General features: G+C 35.0%; 2 protein-coding genes across 2 annotated transcripts; both read left to right on the plus strand.

The window, feature by feature from the left end:
• Nucleotides 1–541: 541 nt before the first annotated feature.
• Nucleotides 542–5,978, plus strand: LOC144442743 (amine sulfotransferase-like). The gene is made up of 6 exons (XM_078132114.1): nt 542–698; nt 3,163–3,275; nt 3,448–3,574; nt 4,504–4,604; nt 5,097–5,256; nt 5,869–5,978. The coding sequence occupies exons 1-6, from the start codon at nt 542–544 to the stop codon at nt 5,976–5,978; spliced, it is 768 nt and encodes a 255-aa protein (XP_077988240.1).
• Nucleotides 546–18,294, plus strand: LOC144442579 (sulfotransferase 1B1-like). Its single transcript, XM_078131959.1, has 8 exons — nt 546–698; nt 1,497–1,625; nt 14,524–14,652; nt 14,731–14,831; nt 15,539–15,665; nt 15,980–16,074; nt 16,321–16,480; nt 18,106–18,294. The coding sequence occupies exons 3-8, from the start codon at nt 14,535–14,537 to the stop codon at nt 18,213–18,215; spliced, it is 711 nt and encodes a 236-aa protein (XP_077988085.1). The 5' UTR covers nt 546–698; nt 1,497–1,625; nt 14,524–14,534; the 3' UTR covers nt 18,216–18,294.
• Nucleotides 18,295–22,001: the final 3,707 nt, after the last annotated feature.

The following is a 22,001-nucleotide window of genomic DNA, read 5'->3' on the forward strand; positions in this document are numbered from 1 at the left end:
GATGGGCTTCCAAAAACACCACATAATGTGACAATCGACAGGCAGTAGGTACACTCGTCACTAGGTACACTCTAACACTCTAGGTTACGAAAAAATACTGCTTGTCACACCAAAATATTTACTTATCCACGTTCTCTATTAAGAACTGGTAAAAGCAAGACAATGGTAAGATGGAACAGAGCGAAACCTTTACGGAAATGTATGAATTGGTGGTATAAACCTAACTCACTAGTCTGGCCGCGAGACTATGGCTTTTAACGGTGCTTTAATTGGCCTGGTTTTTACTTGAACTACAAAAGTCAAGCCAATTACACCTTACTTCACAGGCAAGGAGTTGGTGTTCTCCTGCTACATGACCTTTAATATTAGCTTCAGTAGAGGATTGCTAATCCTGCACATGTCAAACACTGAGTCACCATTTTGACAGCTAATGGGCATAATGTATACATACTATTCGTTATCATACCGTGACCCCCATACATCAACATGACATATTACAACTGTATTCAGACTGTACTCCTTATTCAACTAAGGTCAATCCATGGCTGGCGCTAGCTTCCCGGTTCCTGTCCACGACAAACAGCCTGTTATTGACGGTATTAAGTTCCCAAAATGTGTGTTTGAAGAACACCTAAGACAAATACAGAGTATGGAAGTGCGGGATAACGACATCTGGCTGATGTCGTACCCAAAGACAGGTACGTGAGGGGCCAACCTGAGTAGTAATGCAGTACAATCTCTTTTTCATGGTGGACAATTTGAACAACTGTTGAACTTTGTAATTATATACGTATACCGTTCCATGGGTTTGAAAAAATACCACATATGTTAGCCTCAACTAAATTGGGACGTTCAGGTAAGCAGATACACCATTCATCACCTATCGAATACTCATATTTGTGAAGTATCTGACGTGAATGTATCAGTCTGCTGCAAAGGGTCAATTGGTATATATGTCATCATAGGGGCGTAGAATAATCAAGACACACTCATTGGGTGAATACACTGCCAATAACTGCGAGAAGTTCAATACCATTGCAAAAACGTGTACTTCCCAAGGAAAATATGAAAGCGATAAATTGTATACATATCTTAAACCGACAAGATCGAAAATTTGTATTAAAAAAAAAAGGCGATACCTTGGACATGTGTACAAACAGCGCCGACTAGTACACAAAGTAAGCAATCGAAATGGTTGGTCTTTATCAATCCTTGGTGGCGCTGTTACACATAGATAGCAGCACACAACAACCACACACCATGAATGACTAAGAGCAGTCTTATCATGTAGCTTAGATTGCTAGATACCTAAAAAAAAGCAAGACGAATAACTTCGAAAAGGAGCAACCCCAACAGGCTTATTTTCAGGTGTGATGAACACACAGTTGTTGCATTTATTAATTAAAACAATAGAACTATAAATAAAACACCATCGTACGTTTTATTACTTGCCCCTTTAACAATAACATCGTTTTTGGTCTGTGTATATTACCAAGGCACACACTGGATGATTGGTATTTTATATCAAATATTCAACTATGACACTCCGGAAGGTCGTGGTGAGTAACAAGGACCTCGTTTTGAAGATTTTTTCAAAGGTATTGAATTTCCAGATTCTGCAACAGGTTAGTATTATACAAGTACAAGGAGTGTGGGTACAAGCAAGACCACAAACAAACAGACAATCAAACAAACAAACAAACAGACAAACAAACAAACAAACAAAAATCTTTTCAAGTATCCAAATACATAAATTATCGATCAAGTTGAAGGTGAATGACTTTAGTGTATTGAACATAATTATATTAATCGTTCTTGTGGTGTTGTTTCAAATGAATTTTGACTTTTATGAGTCAAGTTTTCAGTGAAGTATATGTGATAGACATTTTCAAACATATTGTTGACGTTCCAATGTCGCTTGTGGTTGTTAAAGTCAAAAGAAATAAACGAATAATATGACATGGTGTTTTCAGTGAAATTTGGAAGTAAGTTTTTTACTGAAAGAATGAAACATATATGGAGCAATTAGGAATCATCGAGCTATATTGTGTGACGAGTACAACATGTGGACTCATCAAATGCGGCCATGTATCAACTAAATTGTATAATTCCCTGAAAGAAATTGATAATTTCCTGGAAATGCCCGAAATATGCTCTGTCTTCACCAGTACAACAGAATGACTAAGAAACAAACAACCAAATGGACCCAACTAGGGAGTACCCTGACCATGTCTCTCATAGAAAACTCAAATCCACCTCAGCTGCAATAATCTTACCGTTGCTGTGATTTAAAAAAATTTAAAAGGGTTTTGGTATTTTTTCTTCTGTTTTCATGGTTTTTTTTTTTCGTTCTGACGTTTAACTGGAAACAAACGCTACAATTTCTGTAACGTAAGCGAAAATAAACGAGATAATACTGAAAACGTGAGCGAGATGTCAGCGTAGTGCCCTTTTCAAAATGCTGCATGCGTTGCTACATTTGCCGATTTTTGTTGGGGTACCTCTTAACAATTCTTGATCATATCTTGTGTAACACCTCTGAAAAATAAGTCTATGGTCATCCCCACTGGCATAAATGATCACTTTTCCATATACTGCACCAGAAAAATTGTCAATGGTACAATTAAATGCCACAAAAAATGTTGCAATTAGATCACTGAAAAATTATTCACAGGAAACGGTGGCTGTGAATGCTGTGAAAGACTACTCCAATAACAAATGTGTTCTTCCTAATTCATTTTCTCTGCAATCAGTAACCGTGGAAATTATACGGACTGACCTTGACAATCTGAGTGTATGCAAAAGCACAGATTTAGAAGGTATTCCAACAAGGTTTTTAAAAGACAGTTCTGACGTTATCGTGGTCCCTGTCACACATATTGTGAATTTATCTATTTCCAGTGAAACTACTAAATGTGTTTTAATTTGCCAGAGTTAAGCCTCTGTCTAAAAAAACAGTCGCTTGGAAGTTGGCAATTGCAGGCCTGTCAGCATCCTGAGCGTTACATAAAAAATTCTCGGCAGTGCAGTTTAAGTACAACTTGAAAAATATCTCAGCTATAGTAACTTGATTTATTACCTACAATGTAAGTGGTAAGTTACACAATAATACCTCAGTATTTCTAGTCATCATTAACTGCATATTTTGTTTATTATTCTCAGGAAAATTGGGGTCTGAAATGATTTCAAGGATGCCTTTAGAGGAGAGAAGATATGTAGCAACTCATCTCTTGCCGTGGCTTATACCAAAACAATATTTAGAAAAGAAACCAAAGGTAATGAGATTTTGGCCATTACCCCTATTTCAAAGTTGTGTACCAAATTTCATTTGAAGTGAATTGGAAAGTGGCTCAGACAGACAGATATAGTTAGACATCTAAGACAAAACGCCTCTGTCGGAAGTAGAAATCAAATGTTGTCTCATTATCCTTTGTTCTTATTTTTCAGACTTTATATATTACCAGAAACCCTAAGGATACTGCACTGTCACTCTGGCATTTTGCCAAGATCCAAGATTTTCTTGATACTCCTGAATGCTGGGATACATATTTGGAGGATTTTATTGAAGGAAATGGTAAATTAATGTGACGTTCTGTTTGCTTAATAGTATTTCACACTAGACATATAGTTCTTAAACAACATCCTACGTGTATATGTATCACTGTGACTATTTTAGAAAATAAAACTTACTACTGATAATGTTGAGAAAATGTTCAAAATATTCAATGACTATTGCCCACCACAACTCCAAGTATGTTGTGTTGTACCATGCTGTGCTGTGCTGTTTTGTGTTGTGTTGCATTGTATTGTGCTGTGCAGTGCAGTGCCGTGCTGTGCCGTGTTGTGTTGTGTTGTGTTGTGTTGTGTTGTGTTGTGTTATTTGTTAATGAAAGTGTGGACATTGTGTGCTTATCAAATTTTAAAAACCGTCCTTAGTACAGTCACATCCAGTCCTCTGGCTTACTTAGAGACATTGTATACAAAATTAAATAAATACATAAAACTTCACGTGTCAGTTCTAGGTGATGTATTTCCCACGATTGAAAGCCTCGTGATATTTTAACATGAAATTGTGTAATTTAATAAGTACATTTATTGCCAAATATGGAGGACAAGCCAGTGTTCCGACCAATTAAGCTATTAATTAACATAACTTTTTTTAGATTGAGTCCTTTTATTCGCCCTTTATCAGTGTGTGAAATTCATATTCTTGCATAATATCATCAGGGGGACACGATCGTGAGGATTACATAAGATCATTCATTCATTCATTCATTTGTTTGTTTGTTTGTGTTGTTTGTTTGTTTGTTTGTTTGTTTGTTTGTTTGTTTGTTTGTTTGTTTGTTTGTTTGTTTGTTGTGTATCAACATTTTGCTGTAGCTCTGTCGGGCAAAATTTAATCACAGACTACTGTGTTGGACACCTTTCTTTCAACCGTAAACTTGGTCTTTAATGTGTGTTATGTGGTTCACGTCACAAGATCATGCATGTTATATTTTGTAGTGATGTATGGGTCACATGCTGATCATATGGCTTCCTGGTGGAACTTACAGAATGAAATGGATTTACAAGTGATGTTTATAACCTATGAGAGCTTACAAAAGGTGCGTGCATGGATACATTCACAACTTTCAACCAGTTAAAGATTTGTTTTGGCCAAATTTCGGTTGTAGTGGTAATTTAGGATATGGATGAGAGTTTTAATGTGAATAATTGATTTCTAAACCAACATTTTTTTCTAGACTTGACAAACAAAAGGAAACAACATAGACAAAGTCCGTTCATTTATCAATGTTATAAAAACACGGAAAATCTTCAAACACGTTTAAAACTTCACAGAGATAAATTAATTCCAGATTGAAAGATATAGATAGTATTACTTTATACAAATGGAAGCTTACAAACCATGCATTGTGATGTGGTATAAGTTATAATCATCTATGGAGTACCATAAGGATCATGTCAGTGTCAGTGGATCTGCACTTTTTGAGCCGTTCCTACTTTAAAATAACCATTTCCTAACAAACGTTACCATTTGTTCTTGTTTCTTGTTAAAGATTAATATGTACATTTGTATGTCTTCATCGAATCTCCAGGATCTTAGAGATAGTGTTTTGAAAATTTCAAGATTTCTGGGAGAGGCATTGACAGAAGAAACAGTGGATGTGATCGCAGAAAGATGTACATTTGATAGCATGAAAGCAATATCAATGGCAAAGAAAGAATATGCCGTACCTGAGATGATATATAGAAAAGGTAAACTTTCTAGACGAAATCCGTACGGTTTACTGTGTCTATGTAAAATATTGGCAACTCTTGTATTTCATTAAAAGGAATAAATGCCAGGCTAAAATCTTCTGCCCTTAATGAACAGAGACAATACTGTTACAGTATACAGAGATGGTATTGGAGAAGAAGTGTGGTGTGGATTATAACAAATTGTGTCATTTTAGACATTTAGTTGTTTGTTCTGTTTGTACCACATATATCACAATCCGAAGCTCGCATATCTGATGCTTAATACTACTGGAATTTGTAAATACTATTGATGGTAGATTTAATATAACATAATAGGAAGTTTACTTAAACAAAATATGATTATAATAGTAACGATTCATGAGATTTTTGACTATTGATTTATACTGATAAAGTTATTGAATTATTTCTGGGGGTTAACATTTTTTCGTAATTTTGTAGCTGCTCCAACCTTCAACTTTAGAATCAAAATGTCCAAGTTTTCATAATCCAATGATTGTTGCTAAAAAGATGGATGGCTATAACAAACCAGTCTATTGACCATTTATGTTTTATTGATATGATATTAAACACATGAAATATAAAATTCGCTTTCTTTTATTTACTGTACAGGAATAACTGGTGGCTGGAAAACACGTTTTACAGTAGCTCAGAGTGAACGTTTTGATGCTGTTTATGAAGAGAAGCTGAAATATTTAGATTTCCAGTATGTATATGACTAAATTAGTGAACTGAAATCATGGTGGACTACAAAGGGTCAGAAACATGTCAAAGGAATCCAATACAATATGTAATTCATACTTTTGACAATATAAATCTGTTTTAATTTTTTTCTATTGAGATTAAAATGTATTCATTCTGCACGCATTATCACATACAAACACTCTTATAGACAGAGGACAGAAGGCTGATATATTTTAGATTTGTGCACAATATAACATTTGTAACGATAATATAACAATAAAATATGTATAATGAGACATATCTATGCAAGTAAAAACCCAAAACAGATTAGGTGTATATTTACTGTATGAATTGAAGGAAAAGTGGAAACACAATCAATACGGAGAAATTTGAATACCCACATAAAGGTGTTTGATGTTAGTTCAGTATTTAACAGAGATATGTTCAAGAAATAATTCAAGAAAGTGACAGAAATATAATTATTAACGATTTTGTGTCGTGGAGATTGAAAGAAATATTGTTGTAAATAAAGACCCAGGCCATGGACTCGTGTTAATTTTCAAGGAGACAATGAGAAGTCCATTCACATTCAACTTGCTGTATTCATCTCCTTCGATCGGGAACAGTGCAGAGTTGGTCTAGTAGTGTGGCAGGCATACAGAGTAGACTGATAGCACAGTGCCTACAGAGTATTAGTTTCATCTCGTACTTTATTGTATTCATTCTGCAGTCCTGAAATGTGCTTTGAGATCTAGATGACAAAGCATATGTTTACATGTGTACAACTGGTGTATTCAAAACATTTGCAGTAGCACATCGTCGTATCCAGATGATATTTCCTGTAATCTTGTGATGAAAGAAATCCAAAAAAGGAGACAGTATGCCAGTCCAACCGTAGGTCCCATTACTAACCCGCCCTAGAGTGTATCATAAGATGTTGTATGGCTACCAGATTCTGCACCCTACATTCTTAGTCAGTTTAAGGTGGACAGATATAAACGATGTTCCATGTGTATTTTCAAACACACTCATCGCGTTTTTCATTTTGATGACTAATCAGTCAGTGAACTCGATGTGAGCCTACCATACTTTTTCCTAACACCTAGGTTTCAGCTTCTGATTTTCATTTTATGTTCTGAGGGCTCAACTATATGTATTCATATAGGAGATGTTACAACAGATACCACCAACTTATAAAGGCCAACAGCAAGGATATTTTCCTAAATTTTAATTTTTAAAAATGTTTGTCTAATTTAAAAAAAAAAATCCTTGTGATCTGGTTATTTTGGTTACCATAGCAACTGATGTTCATTAAATGACCACTTTTTTGAACTCAGCATGACAAACTCCCCTTTGTAGTGGGGTCAATGTGCAAATAAAATGATATTTATCAGATTTATAATGTTATTTGGGAGATGTATGTGTATATAACGAAAACATAATTTTCACGTCTATCATGTTTCCATGGAAACAGCTATCCAATTTTATACAATTTATGTTACACCAGGTAGCACCAGTTTAAATGTGAGAATATAATATTTCATTTTCAATCAATTTTATTTTCATTTTCAAATCATTAATTTTCCTTGACAACATCGCCAAAGCAACAAGAATCACTGACACCAATCATACTGGACAAAAGAATGGCGATATCCCTGTGTGATGGTTTTAGATATATTAGGCTTCCTAGTACTAGTGATGATAAACAACCCTTAACTATCCCCGCACTGCTTATGATATCAAATCCATATAGAATAACAGTCGTTATTGCTTCTGAACGATTCACAATATTTTTGAAATGATCTTTTTGCTCTTGTCTACAAAGTTTCTCTTATCAACTAAATGGTGTGATATAATTTGTTTTTAGTAAGTCTCCGAGTCTCATTTGGAGTCGAGGTGGTCGATGGCTGAGCTGTGAGTTTGTAGGACACTACAGTCTGGGTTTAACATGACCTATTGTCAGCTTGGGCTTGATTTAAAATAATAATAACGATAATTATAATTATAATAATTAAATAAATCTTATATAATATTAATAATTTTGATAATAATCAAATTTATTTGAATATTAACCACCCTACCTTAGGTAGTTTGTTATGCTAAGTTCAAAAAAGAGGGTCATTTTATGAACATATGTTGCCATGGTAACCAAAATCACCATAATATGTTAATCAGTTTTCCAAAATTTGACATAAAACATTGAAAAAAAATAATACAGTGAAAAATGGCCTTGTTTTAGATATGTAATTAGTCATTTGATAGAATACCAAATAATTATGTTGTTTTCCGTAGCCTAAATTAAAAAATATTTTTTCTCCATATTGGAATAACTGCAGACCTCTAAGAGATGATAATATAATGGCCTGGTGAATAACACAAACAGTCCCTGTGTAATGGAACGTAGCTGTAACATAACAATGTTCAATGTCTGTTTCCATTTTCCTCGTCACATGTGACATTAAACTTTAGTTTGTCATTATTCAAACCAAAAATGTGAGTTAATTTGGTTTTCGTCGGGTTCCTTGATGGCAATCAAAGTTGTGACATGTTAAGAGAAAAAGAATATTCTGGATCTAACATTCCTAAACTTCGAATACTTTCGACACGGGACAAGTTTTCCGGAGTGTCGCCATAGTATTTTCGACTTCCTTCTGTTAACTTCAGTCTGAGAGAGGTGAGGGCAGTGAAGATTGGTATTAGGAACACAGTCATCAGTAAAAAGTATATGAGTAAACCATGTGGCGCAAATACAGCAAATATTACAATCAAAATAGCACTGAACAGACTGTACCCCCACAGGTGTTTAAAACTTGATATAAAAGCGTTTGGTTTCATGAATTCTTCTTCGACAGCTCTTTGTGGAATCCATTTACAACACCTGCAAATGTTAGCCTGTATGGCTTGGAAAAGTCTGACGCATCCCACAACTGCTTCAGGTGTAAATTGTAAAATGGAACAAAACGTTTCGAGCAATACTAAATTTATGTTGTTGAAAGCCAGGATCGCTAACTTCGGAAATACTAAAACGAGGAACATAATTAAGGCTAATGGAAAACGTGGGAATATAACATGAGCGGTGATTTGAAGAAACATGTACAATAACAGGAGAGGCTTCATCAACATCATCCAGATGGCAGAGTGTGCAATGTACTTACTAACAAAGTCGAATTCACATTCTGTTCGCACCTTAGTAGCGTTAAAGTCGCTTCCTTGCACTGTACTCTGAAGCCATCTCATTGGTCGACCAATAATGGTCTTCCAGAAATACATGGATAACAAGACTTCCCCTTTATTCCATCTTCGTTCCCGAATATCCCACGTTATGTAGTTGTAACAAGGCGCTTCTTATAGAAATATACTTACTGCGTAGTATGGCTTGAGAATAGCCGCTTCGAAAGTGTCATGGCTAAGGACATCGACGGGAACTGTTTCAAGCGGTTGTCCTCTCTTGCCAATTACTTTTTCTAGGTAGATTTGGTTCTTTATCAGTGCCTTTCCAAAGAATCCACATTGACCAAACATGTCGTTAACAGAGTCACCAACTCTCGCGTTCAGTTGTTGGCGAATCTTTTCTAGATGCATGAACAAAGTGTCGCCATCGTCACTATTCATGATAATAGCAGGCTGAATATGTCCCTTTTCGGGATTTCCTGCTGCAATTGCTAAAAGTTCGTGCGCAACACCTGGAGCAACGCCGGTATCACCATCAAGTACAAGCGTGTAGTCAAAATGTCGGCCTACACGTTTCCGACGTCATGACAGTTGTGGAATAAAGGTTCGTCAGGTGTCCTCGCCATTTTCCCGTAATATTCTTTGTCTGTATATATGTATAAGACTTGTCGTCTCCACTACTTAACTGAATCAAGTCTTGATATTGTCCACATTTTCTCAGAACTCGACTGACGCGATGAATAACCATAAATTCGTTAGCAATTTTGGCGCAAAATTCTTCAATGTTGGTTCGAAGTGAAACTTTTGAATATTTTTGCCAGAATAATTTTAGTCTGACTAGGTCCACACCAATGTCGCTACCGTAAATATAAGCGTAACATTCCGAAAGCAATGTTTCATAGATAGTATTTCTGTAGCTCTGGCAGGTGTCAACTTCGTACTGTTTTAAGTTGGAATTTCCTGTAGCACTTATAAGGACGATGGAGATATTTTCGCTAAGGTTACCCATAAAGGCTTCGAACATTTTCTCAAATGTTTCATCGATGTCGGATTTACTTAATGCTAGTAAGTTGTACGCCATGATTAACGTTAAATTCGAGTAATTAGCTCTCTGGTCGGTGTGTAACCATCCTCGAACTCGGAAACTGTAGATGGTAATAGCATTCAGTAAGTAGTGTTCCATGTGTATTTTCAAACACACTCATGGCGTTTTTCATTTTGATGACTAATCAGTGAGCGAACTCTGTGTGAGACTGTCATACTTTTTCCTAACACCTAGGTTTCAGGTTCTGATTTTCAAAAAACGGAAATATTTCCTCCCGCATTTCACATTCTGAGGACTGAACTATTTGTATTGGTGGTGGGATGATGATGACCTATAGTTTGACACTCTAGTACACTTGAGAGTGTTATTGTTAGGTCTGGACTAATATGGGTGGGTGGGAGGAAGGGTTGATGCCATTGGGTGGGGGAGGAGATGTAATAAAAGATTCTGTTTTCATTTTTCCATGTGCTAAGCGGTAGTATAAATATATAGCATTTAGATTATGAGGTGTCACATGTTCTAAATAAGACGACTAAAGTGTTCTGGCACCCTCATGCTATACTACTTATTTGAGGTCATGCTAGGTCAAGCAATATGGCGTTAACACCACCTCCTCAAGTGGACGTCCGTACTCAGGAAAAAGAGCCTGTCATCGATGGCATGCGGTTCCCAAAATTTATATGTGAGGACACAATTCGACGAATACCCAGTATGGAAGTACGTGGTGATGATATATGGTTGGTTTCCTACCCAAAGTCAGGTATGTGTATAACAGTATATGTCTGACTATCGACGAGGCTTCAGGTACATTCACTGTTCTTCTTCCAACGTTAATTAGAATAACATGTATCTAGACAGAGTCCTCGCATCGCCTTGTCCGAAGAGTTACCAGCTGACGGGCGTATTTTACTTAATGCTTCCACAGCAAGGAGGAATGGCATAGCTTCGTTGCAAGACTCGTGACTATCGTCCCTAAGGTTTGTAAGTTTGGAACTTTAGTCCCGAGGGAGTAAAGTTCCTTACCAAGCTTAGGGACGACAGTCATGAGTCTGGCAGCGAGACTAGGGACGGTATTGTTTCATGAAATATTATTCGGCTAGATTTCTCAATGTTTACTAAAGGCTTATCGTGGACTCTTATCTGGTCCCCACGTGTGATGTTTTCTCGATGGTCTTTGGTTAAAGTGACATTTAAATCAAGATAGTACACGACGTTTATCAGTATTGATATGCCAAGTTACAAACTGACCATTTTTTTGTACATTACTTTGACCTTGTAAAAGCGTCCATACTCGAAGCGGTAATATGAATGTTTTTTCGAGGGTTTTGTATTTTTAATAATATCGTCCATGTCGTGTTACGTTAGTCTGCATGCTTAAGTGTCTATTGGTGTAATTCAGAGATTCAGTGATTCTGTGAATAACTGTAAGTAACAGCAACTCTAGGAATAATCAGAAGCAATTATCCGATCACACCAGTTGACAGGCCTGATAATCTCGGTGAATGAATGAATGAATGAATGAAATGCGTTTGGTGTCCTTGCAGGTTAGTGGGTGATTGCATTAAACAAATAACTTAACCTTTCACCGAATTGTATTACAAGTCCTTCTTGTAGTACAAATATAAATACAATGTAGGCCGGTTAGCTAAGATAGCTCAGTGGGGGATCCATGTGTTCTCGAGGACTAATTGCTGTTGTCTTGATCACTGATATATCTATTATTTATATTTATGACTGTTTTCAAATGTTAATTAAAAGTTCTTACTTGTCTCTGAATGCCACAACACTGCACAGACCCCCAAAAGACAATTTTCTCTCTTAAAGATTTTCTCTCTTAAAAGAGTAAATTAGTTCACCTACAACAAAGCATTGCAATAATATGTGAATTTCGTGTAACTAAAAATGAAATACATTCCATTACTTCTATTACCTGTAATCTATTTCTTAATAATCTATATTTTGGATGATATATATATATATATATATATATATATATATATGTATGTATATATATGTGTGTATATATATATATATATATATGTGTGTGTGTGTGTGTGTGTGTGTGTGTGTGTGTATGTGTGTATTCATTTGTCACCAGATACCTTCATTTATGTAGGTCAGGCAAGGTCACAACTTGCTACTGCCTCAGAAGTCATTCACAATCATCAAAATTGAATAAATATCAACCGACTACTATATCTGGCCCAGTCTTCAAATTTATCATGACTCCTTTAGATAAATATTCATGAATAGTCAGCATTCAACCAATAAATGAAGTAAGCTCTCAGGAGTGATGAATAACCAGTGTGTATTTATAAATATTCATGCCTGCTTAGACCCATCATGTAACTGTGTATCACTTAAAAGTATAATAAAGGTGAACTGGTGGGGGGTTTTGGCAACCAAGCGAAAATTATGTTATGTGAAATAAGGAAATGATTCTCCACAACCACACATTCATGAAGATACCCTTCTTTCCTGGAATGACGTTCCCTTTAAGAGTAAGATAAGATGAGGTGGGGAGATATCTTTACACATCAACTATATAGAATTGGTATAATACTTTGAGTACTTTCTTTAGTGATGTTAAGGTATTTTTACAAAATAATTGGACAAGGATGTTAAAACAAGCCATACATAATGATGTCAAAACATTTCAAGTTGACTTAATATAGTACTTATTCAGTCATTTTGATTTTATCTCTTACAATTTATCTGTAGGAAATGTACACAGTTTATTGTTAAACGTATTTTGTAGCTCCTCTGACCCTTTCCTCTCAAAAATGTTAACACCCACCAAATGAAACTCCAGAATTATTTTAGCCACCCCTTCTGTCACCTACACTACAGTGACGATATCAAATTATATGGTACAATGATGTATTAAAATAACAGTGATAACCAACTACAATAACAGTCCCAACTAGATTACTTTACAAAGGATGTGGATTTCACATGCAAAAGGAGATGTCTCATAATGAGCTGTAACCCATACAAGGAGGTATATATAGCAACAGCCAGCCACCTTCCATCTTGTTTTGGGAGAAAGACAAGTATCACCGGTACCGTGATTGCTACTGTTTGGAAGGAGGCACCTTCAAAAAATTTTTTTTGAAAATATGACAATATAGGAGGCCATTTAGAGTCATGAAATATCAAACCATTGACATAATTTAAAGTCTCACAAGGGTTGAATTGAATTTGGTATTAAAATACCAGATATGAGAAAGAGACAAATATACTATGCAGTACATAGCATCTGGCTATAAAGTGTATTTTGTTATGGCAAAGCTAAAAGATAGTTTGCGGATGTGTCATTAGTAAAGGATTTCTGGTTTAATTTACTTCCAAAAAATGATGAAGAAAGAGCAAAACATTTAAAGACTTTCAGACTATCAGAATGTTGGTGGTCCAAAGACTGCCCAGCCCCCTTCCCATTATCGTAAATGTTTCCTCGTAGTGTACGTTGCTACAGCTTAGTTTTTCCCCGTAGCGTACGTTGCTTACAGCTAATTGTAAAAAAAAGCGCTTTAAGCACGGCGTACAAAAGCTTCTATATAATAACCCAACATTATCATTATTAGTGTAAACTCAACTGTATGCATCATCAGAGCCACGGAAACAATTGTATAATATATTATATAATTTGGAATTGACTCAAATGTATATTGTTACATGTATTATTCACAAAATATAAAGAAATCCCCTTAATTTTGAAACAAAGCTTACATTTTATTTACATGCAAAGCCCGCGGGAGGGTACATTGCCACCACCAAAAAAAAAAGAAAATGCCAAAAATATAGGTAGGTCGGGCCCGTTGAACAGCTTTTTTATATTTTTTCTGGCCTTATGTGACAATATTCCTAAGATAGTGCTAAGCGATTATGTGCAATTTAATTTTACTTAGTACTGAGACCAACTAGCGTGAAATTAAGATGTATGTGATTTTCAATGATTGAGCTTACATCTCCCAGTATGTCAGTAATTTAAAGTCATGAGCATCTCCTCAAATCTTGTAAGTAAAAGGCCAGGCAGAGATTCCATTCAAACTTCCAAGCTCATTTAATGTCATCGTGCCATATTTCAAATATGGTATAATCATTAAAAGATGGAAGAGAATTAAGATTTGATCTATAACCACTCTAACGAAAGCTTTAAAAAAGTATATCCGTTCTAATATAAGGACATCTTGTATGCAGAACCTTGATGTATTGTGGTCTATTGTAGTAAACCCCCCCCCCCCACCAACTTCACCCCCTCCCCTAGCATGGAATTAATTTTCTTCAAATACTGAGAACAGAAACCCGTTTTGTATGGAATCTCTATAGGCTATCTATCATATCATAGTAATCTTACTCTTCTACAGGCACACATTGGATGAAAGCTATTATATACCAAATCTTTAACTATGATACTCCCGAAGGCAGTGGTGAGAGAGAAGGGCCATTATTGGATGAATACTGCAAAGTCCTAGATATGTCAAGCCTACACTCAAGTGAGTAACCATCTAATGAATTATTAAATGAACGATCGTTATTGGTAGTCACTAATTGCATGTTTTTGTTGTCATCAGGAGAGTGGATTTCAGGGATGCCTTTAGAGGAGAAAAGGTACTTATCAGCTCATCTATTACCATGGTTCATGCCAAAACAATATGTAGAAAAGAAACCAAAGGTAATGATCATCTGCATTATTCACAACCACAACCACCATCACCACCATCATCATCATCATCAGCTGCAGCAGTGATAACAATGGCAATAAGAGAACGATGTAGTATTTTTTTTTATAAAAACATAACATTAGGAATTTGCTCACCACTTCAGAGTATGGCAAAATGCGCAATTACATTGACAGTCTCCCTCACGGTATAGATGCAATGGACATGCACATCCCGTTGCTAGGCCAAATCTGGTTTCGTTTACAGCGATCAAGAGACTGTATATCGAGTGACGTTCTACTAAAAAGTGAAACAAACTGATTTTGATGAGTTGCAGGATGACATTAATTATGATATACTTTTGAAATATGTTACTATAGAGATAAGTGTAGACACCAAACATGTGAAACCTTTTAAGATGAGGCAGTATGAATCCTTACTAAAGAAAACAACTCTGTTAACAAATTAATTTTGTGACAGAACTGGTGGTCGTGCTGCAATGAATATGGACCAAACGTCATTTGTAGACACCATTCAATAGCAGAGATTCTAAATTTTAACAGTTCAAAGCAGTTTTTGCACAAATGGTTGACACAGACAGACAGACAGACAGACAGACAGACAGACAGACAGACAGACAGACAGACAGATATTAACACAAAACATCCACCCTATGGGATGACTTAAATGTCATCTGTTGTCATTGACTTATTTCCTACAGACGCTGTATATCACCAGAAACCCTAAGGATATTGCCCTTTCACTCTGGCATTTTGCCAAGAAAAATCCGTGGCTTGATAATCCCGGAAGCTGGGAAACGCATGTGGAGAATTTCCTGGAAGGAAATGGTAAATTATATTAACATGAATTCATAATTGACACATTAGAGTTCTTGTGAGACATTTCAAATGTTTTTTTTTACCATTTTAGGAAGCAAACCTTTCTCGTAAAAATAGTGGGGAACATGACTGTTGAACGAAGACGATGCGAAATACACGTTACGAATATAGCATATGCGAAACCTTCGAGGACTATTGCCCACCACAAAGCTAAGTAGCAATGACTGCGAGACAGTGTTCTCATGAGCTAAGCCACAAATGTTAATGATAGTGTGATATTTTGTAATCCCACAATTAACCCATGAATATTTTATATTTCATAGTTATTTATGGGTTACAGGCTGACCACTTTCTTTCCTGGTGGAACCAAAGGAATGAAATCGATGCAATGTTTATAACATATGAGGAATTACAAAAGGTGAGTGCATGAATACATCCTAACGTTTGAACTAGTCGGACAAATTTGGAGAGTTCTGATTTTCTGTGAACAACCCAAACACATGGTAAGTGTTCTACAGACTCGTGAATCACGTTGTGTGTATTCTGTGTATTAGTCTCTGTATAGAGACATTGTTGTCAGTAATTTTAAGTACAAAAACAACCGAACTCATTTTGCCCTAAGTTTTGGTCATTAAATTTGTCTACTTATCTCTTCATTTAATAGGATCTCAAAGATGGTGTTCTGAGAATTTCAAGATTTCTTGGAGAGACAGTAACAAAAGAAGCGGCCGCTATGATTGCAGAAAGATGTGCCTTTGCTAGAATGAAAGCAATATCAGTCGCAAAGAAAGAACATGGTGTGCCTGATATGATGTATAGACAAGGTAGTATGTTTACATATATAGTTATACACCTCCAGGTTCATTATGAGTTGTGAAAAAATAAAATGTTGCACTGTACCATCGTTGATTAAATTTGATACCTTTTACGATATAACCACTTAAGATACTTTGTCCACTGTTTAGTGCAATATAGAGCGTGTATGGATAGACTAAAAGTTGGCTTACCAACACACGGTTCATCAAGAATATGTCTTACTGATGCAGATTTGATGGGAGTAAATAACAGTGAAATGTGTGATGTATTCGCCAAGTCTGTCTCTATTGACCGATATAATTTTTAAATTTAGACAAAGAGTAATGCAAATCAATCAAGACACTTGATGCTGAAGAGAGTAAATTTATATTACAGTAATGTATGAACGCTATAGTTATGAATTTAGAATAAATTGAATGTCTCGTATTATGTAATAGATCTTTATTTTAAAAGATAAATCCATGTGTGATAAATTCTAAGTAGTGTTGTTGTTATGTAAGGCGGCCCAGAGATGACAAAGGAACAATACATTTGTGGAAAAAATAATTAAATTTTTGTAAGCAAAATATTCAGTACAAGGATAAAAAAACTCTTTCATAGGACAAAACATTATTTTTTTGGTTCAAAATAGAAATATCAAAGCAAAAAGTTCAAATTTGTAAGACAAAACCTTTTTTACCAAGAGCAGAAAATTGATTTGCATAACAGGATTTTTACCTTTTGATGCCCAAACTTTTTTCCCCAAGAATAAACTTCAATTCTTTGTACAAAAATGTTACACCCCAAGAACAGATTTGAAATTCCAAGTCAAAACTAAATTTGATGGTATGAGTTACATTTAATTTCAATATGTTCAACTCAAGTTTTGTCCTACAAATTTGAACTTTTTGCTTTGATATGTCTATTTTGAACCAAAAACAAATGTTTTGTCCTATGAAAGAAATTTTTTATCCTTGCACTGAATATTTTGCTCTCAAAAATTTAATTATTTCTTCAACAAATGTATTGCTCCTTTGTCATCTCTGGGCCGCCGTATACGTAGTTATGGGTAATCAAAGGCAAGACTGATTTTATATAAAGTGAAGTTGAGCTTAGGGACCTAGAAAATTTACATTTAAAAATCCTAAGTCCGTCCCTCATCTTTGTTTCATGCAAAGGGAAAAGGACGAATGATTAATTTTGTTCTCTTGATTTTCCGGATTTCTAATATAATTTTCTTGTTTTTCTATATTTCAAATTCAGTTTTAAATATTGCCATCATAACTATTGTTTCCTCTCTGGGTTTTTTCATATTTCCTATCGTTATCACTGTTTATCAGGGTTTATCAACTTTGTATTAATTAGTAGATTGCTAATCCTAGATCAAACTCAAGGACTATTTGCCCAATAACACATTGCGCAGTGAGTGTAAACATATATTGCTGGGAGATTTAACTCCTAACAATAGCGTCCTTCATAATAATGCAGTTTGTGTGGATCAAATTGGGCAGTTTTTATAATTATCTCTTAAATACTGCATTGATATAACCAACCAACCAGTCCATTGACAATCTGGGCTTCCATTGATGTTACAATGAATACATGAATGACAACTTCATATGTGACAATTCGCTTTCTCCTGTTTCCCTTACAGGAATAACTGGTGGCTGGAAAACACGTTTTACAGTAGCTCAGAATGAACGTTTTGATGCTGTTTACAAAGAAAAGCTGAAATATGTAGATTTCAAATATGAATACGAGTAAATTATAATAATGTTTATTCACAAATATAATAACATAATAATATTAACCTTAAAATAAATACATACACAGAATACATGGCAAAAAGGTCAAGAAATAACAAAGCTAGTTGAACTTTTATCCCTTCGTGACTAACAAATGTATTAGTACTTGAAGGTGAATCAACATAGAAAAAAGATTTACAAAATGACAAAACACAGCAAACAACAATGGAACAGTAAAATTGATACCCATACAATTTACGAAAATAATATAAAGTTTTACATGATACTACAGCTATATATATTCTAAGAATAACAGCCATTTAACTGTTTTGTTTAAAAATGCATGGATGAGTCAATAGACCGAATCTCAACTGGCAGATTATTCCAGGTTTTGACAACAGAGTATGATATGGAAGATTGGCTAAATGTTGCATGTATATACACTAGAAAGTAGTTACGACTATTTCTTTGTCTGAGATTGAAATGATCTGTAATAGAATGTGCAGACTTATGATACATCAGATCATATATAAAAGAGCTACCTGAAACTCTGTATAGTTTGAATATATCAAAGTATTTTCAGTTGCCCGAACAATTGGGCAGAATGATTCGTATACGAGCTACATCATTGCACGGACTGCCTTTTTTGTGCCATCAAATACAATGTGAATGTGTCGAATATGCATTTCCACACATTTATAAACCGTATGTAAGATGAAACTGAATAAGGGATGAATACAAAAGAATCAAAGTGTCTAATGGTAAACAATATCTAAGTCTGAATAGCATGCCACACATCGTCTTTGATTTTGTTATGGACATGTGCTATGTGATTAGTGCACTTTAAATGTTTATCAATAAGGAGACCAACAAAGGGGACAACATCTACTTCACTAATAGTGTCTCTTCTCATTAGAATAGAACCCTTGACATCTACTTGTCCCGTTTTGCCCCTAAAAATAGTATAATTTGATTTTCTTGTCATCACACCAGTACAGCGCCATCTTTAGATGGTTGGTAGGAATGTCAAGATATATTGAGTGGTTTGCCGGGAAAGGATGAAACAGATTTGAGTCATAAGTAAACAGTCGAAAATTGATTCTTCTATCTCCCTTAAGCAAGAATAGAAATCAAACACTTGTCATTGTATGAGTGGACATAGGGTCGAAGGTGTTTACAATTTGATAGAGTAAAGTGCTTGACTCATTATTTAGTCAACTCACGCGTTACTGTCCATACCCATTGGAGAAAATATGAAAAGATAGTACCACAACATAACAGATCTGACAATAGGGATTCAATGACCATATTTCATACCTTTTGTATATAAAACCAACCACTCTTTGATAAACTGATGAATACGGAGACGGCCGACTCTTTAGAAAGCGGTCAAATCAAACGACTTCTGTTGTACACTTTGAAGTGAGTCTCGCTTTAATGAGTAATCTGGTACAATGCAAATAGTCACATTTCTTTCCAAAAATGTAAAGTCGAAAATATTGTATTTACTTCTTTCAAAAGATGCATACATACATACATACATACATACATACATACATACATACATACATACATACATACATACATACATACATACACGCAAACACGCATACACGCATACACACATACACACACATACATACATACATACATACATACATACATACATACATACATACATACATACATACATATATACAAACATGCCTGACTGTATACCTACCAGCCTGCCTGCCTACCTACCTACCTACCTGCATGCATGCATGCATGCATACATACATACATACATACATACATACATACATACATACATACACACACAGACAGACACACAGACACACACATACATACATACATACATACATACATACATACATACATACATACATACATACATGTACATGCATGCATGCATGCATGCATACGTACGTACGTACGTACGTACGTACGTACATACATACATACATACATACATACATACATACATACATACATACATACATACACATATACAAACATGCCTGCCTGTATATCTACCAGCCTGCCTGCCTGCCTACCTGCATGCATGCATGCATACATACATACATACATACATACATACATACATACATACATACATACATACATACACACACACACACACACAAACATACATACATACATACATACATACATACATACATACATACATACATTGATGTCTAAACTTACTGTGATAAAACTTCAACACAAGAATATGCCATGAGTTGTTTATCAAATAAATCGGCTAAAGAAAATCATACGTTTGATTGTTAGAATGATGTTACATTTTTTTGTAGTGCCACTCTATTGCATCATTTTTGAACTTATGTGAACTTTAGTCAGTGACCTGATAAAATGCCTACTAATTATGTTTTCTAAAATGGTAAGTAGAGTAAGGCTTTTATTTCCTTCTTTTTGATATAATTACAGAATTTTTTTCACTTGCTAGTTACAATACCGTGTCTCTTAGCACATATTTCACATGATCACGCCACAGAGATTAAATACTTGCCAAAAAATGGGCTCGAATATAGTACCATATCTCCAAGAAGAGAATGTACATACATGTTATAAATTGTTCCATGTGGACTTATCAAATTATAACACCTGTTCGAAGTGCACTTTATAAAGAAAATGCCACTTACAAACATCTGGCTTGTAAGATACAAAGTATACAAAATGAATGAAAAAATCAATCAATCAATCAATCAATCAATCAATAGTTGTCACATGTCTCAGTTTTAGATGGTGTATTTCCTGTGATTGAAAGCCTCATGTAAAACGTTTTTGTTATTAATTCGATGATTTGTCATGACTAAAACTGTAATTAATTAAGTACATTCTTATTACTAAAGATTGTCGATAATGTTATTTTGTCTAGTAATAATTTTCTCAGGTCCATATATACACTACAATAACGCAAAAAGTGTACTTTATCATCATCATCATCATCATCATCATCATCATCATCTATTGAATTTTAGCGAATTCCATGTCTTCGACTTCAAGAACACAATCTCTTTCTATTAGGGAAAGGAGTATACCAAATCTAAATTGAGCCATGATCGAGCCTTTGGAGAGAGACATTTCCCCGCATACACAATTTTCTTTTCCATGTGTTTGTCTTAAAGTAATTTTTGGGTTTGCTATAAATGAAAGAAACTCACCATAAAGTAATAATGAATTTGTCTTTCCTCATTTATAACAAATTTAAAGTAATATGTTCTCATCTTAGGTTCTCATTCCAATTTGTTGGCATGAGCATTCCTTAATAAAGCAATTGCTTCTTCAGAACTTTCTAGTTGAGTTCCATATTGGTAAATTTATGTTCTAGACCTAATTCGGAAAAAAAATCGCGTCATGGCTCCAGTTTTTGGATTCACGAAATAAGGTAAAATCCTACAGAAACACTGTAATCTGATATCTTCATTTATAATTCATTGTATTTTCCTTAATCAACAATAGAAATGAAACAAGCCATTATATGAGTGGACATAGGGTTGAAGGTGTCTCCAATTTGATAGAGTAAAGTGTTTGACTCATTATTAAGTCAACTCACGTTACTGTCCAAACCCATTGGAGAAAATATGAAAAGATAGTACCACAACAGATCTGACAATATAGATTCACTGACCATATTTCGCAAACACACTTTTCATCTTTGTATATAAAACCAATTAGGCGTTGATAATATGGAGACCAGTTCTTTAGAAAACGGTAAAATCAAACGACTTCTGTTATGAAAACCATACGATTGATTAAAACTTACATAACTTTTTCATAA

Source organism: Glandiceps talaboti, chromosome 11 (genome assembly GCF_964340395.1).
Source record: "Glandiceps talaboti chromosome 11, keGlaTala1.1, whole genome shotgun sequence".
NCBI lineage: Eukaryota > Metazoa > Hemichordata > Enteropneusta > Spengelidae > Glandiceps > Glandiceps talaboti.

What these genes read in the sequence shown, in the direction of transcription:
- LOC144442743 (XM_078132114.1), top strand. Translation starts at nt 542, where the DNA reads ATGGCTGGCGCTAGCTTCCCGGTTCCTGTCCACGACAAACAGCCTGTT. An exon ending in GGATTTTATTGAAGGAAATG is followed by an intron (nt 3,575 to 4,503) that starts GTAAATTAATGT and finishes TATATTTTGTAG; the next exon opens with TGATGTATGGGTCACATGCT. An exon ending in CCTATGAGAGCTTACAAAAG is followed by an intron (nt 4,605 to 5,096) that starts GTGCGTGCATGG and finishes TCGAATCTCCAG; the next exon opens with GATCTTAGAGATAGTGTTTT.
- LOC144442579 (XM_078131959.1), top strand. Translation starts at nt 14,535, where the DNA reads ATGAAAGCTATTATATACCAAATCTTTAACTATGATACTCCCGAAGGC. An exon ending in TATGTCAAGCCTACACTCAA is followed by an intron (nt 14,653 to 14,730) that starts GTGAGTAACCAT and finishes TGTTGTCATCAG; the next exon opens with GAGAGTGGATTTCAGGGATG. An exon ending in ATGTAGAAAAGAAACCAAAG is followed by an intron (nt 14,832 to 15,538) that starts GTAATGATCATC and finishes TATTTCCTACAG; the next exon opens with ACGCTGTATATCACCAGAAA.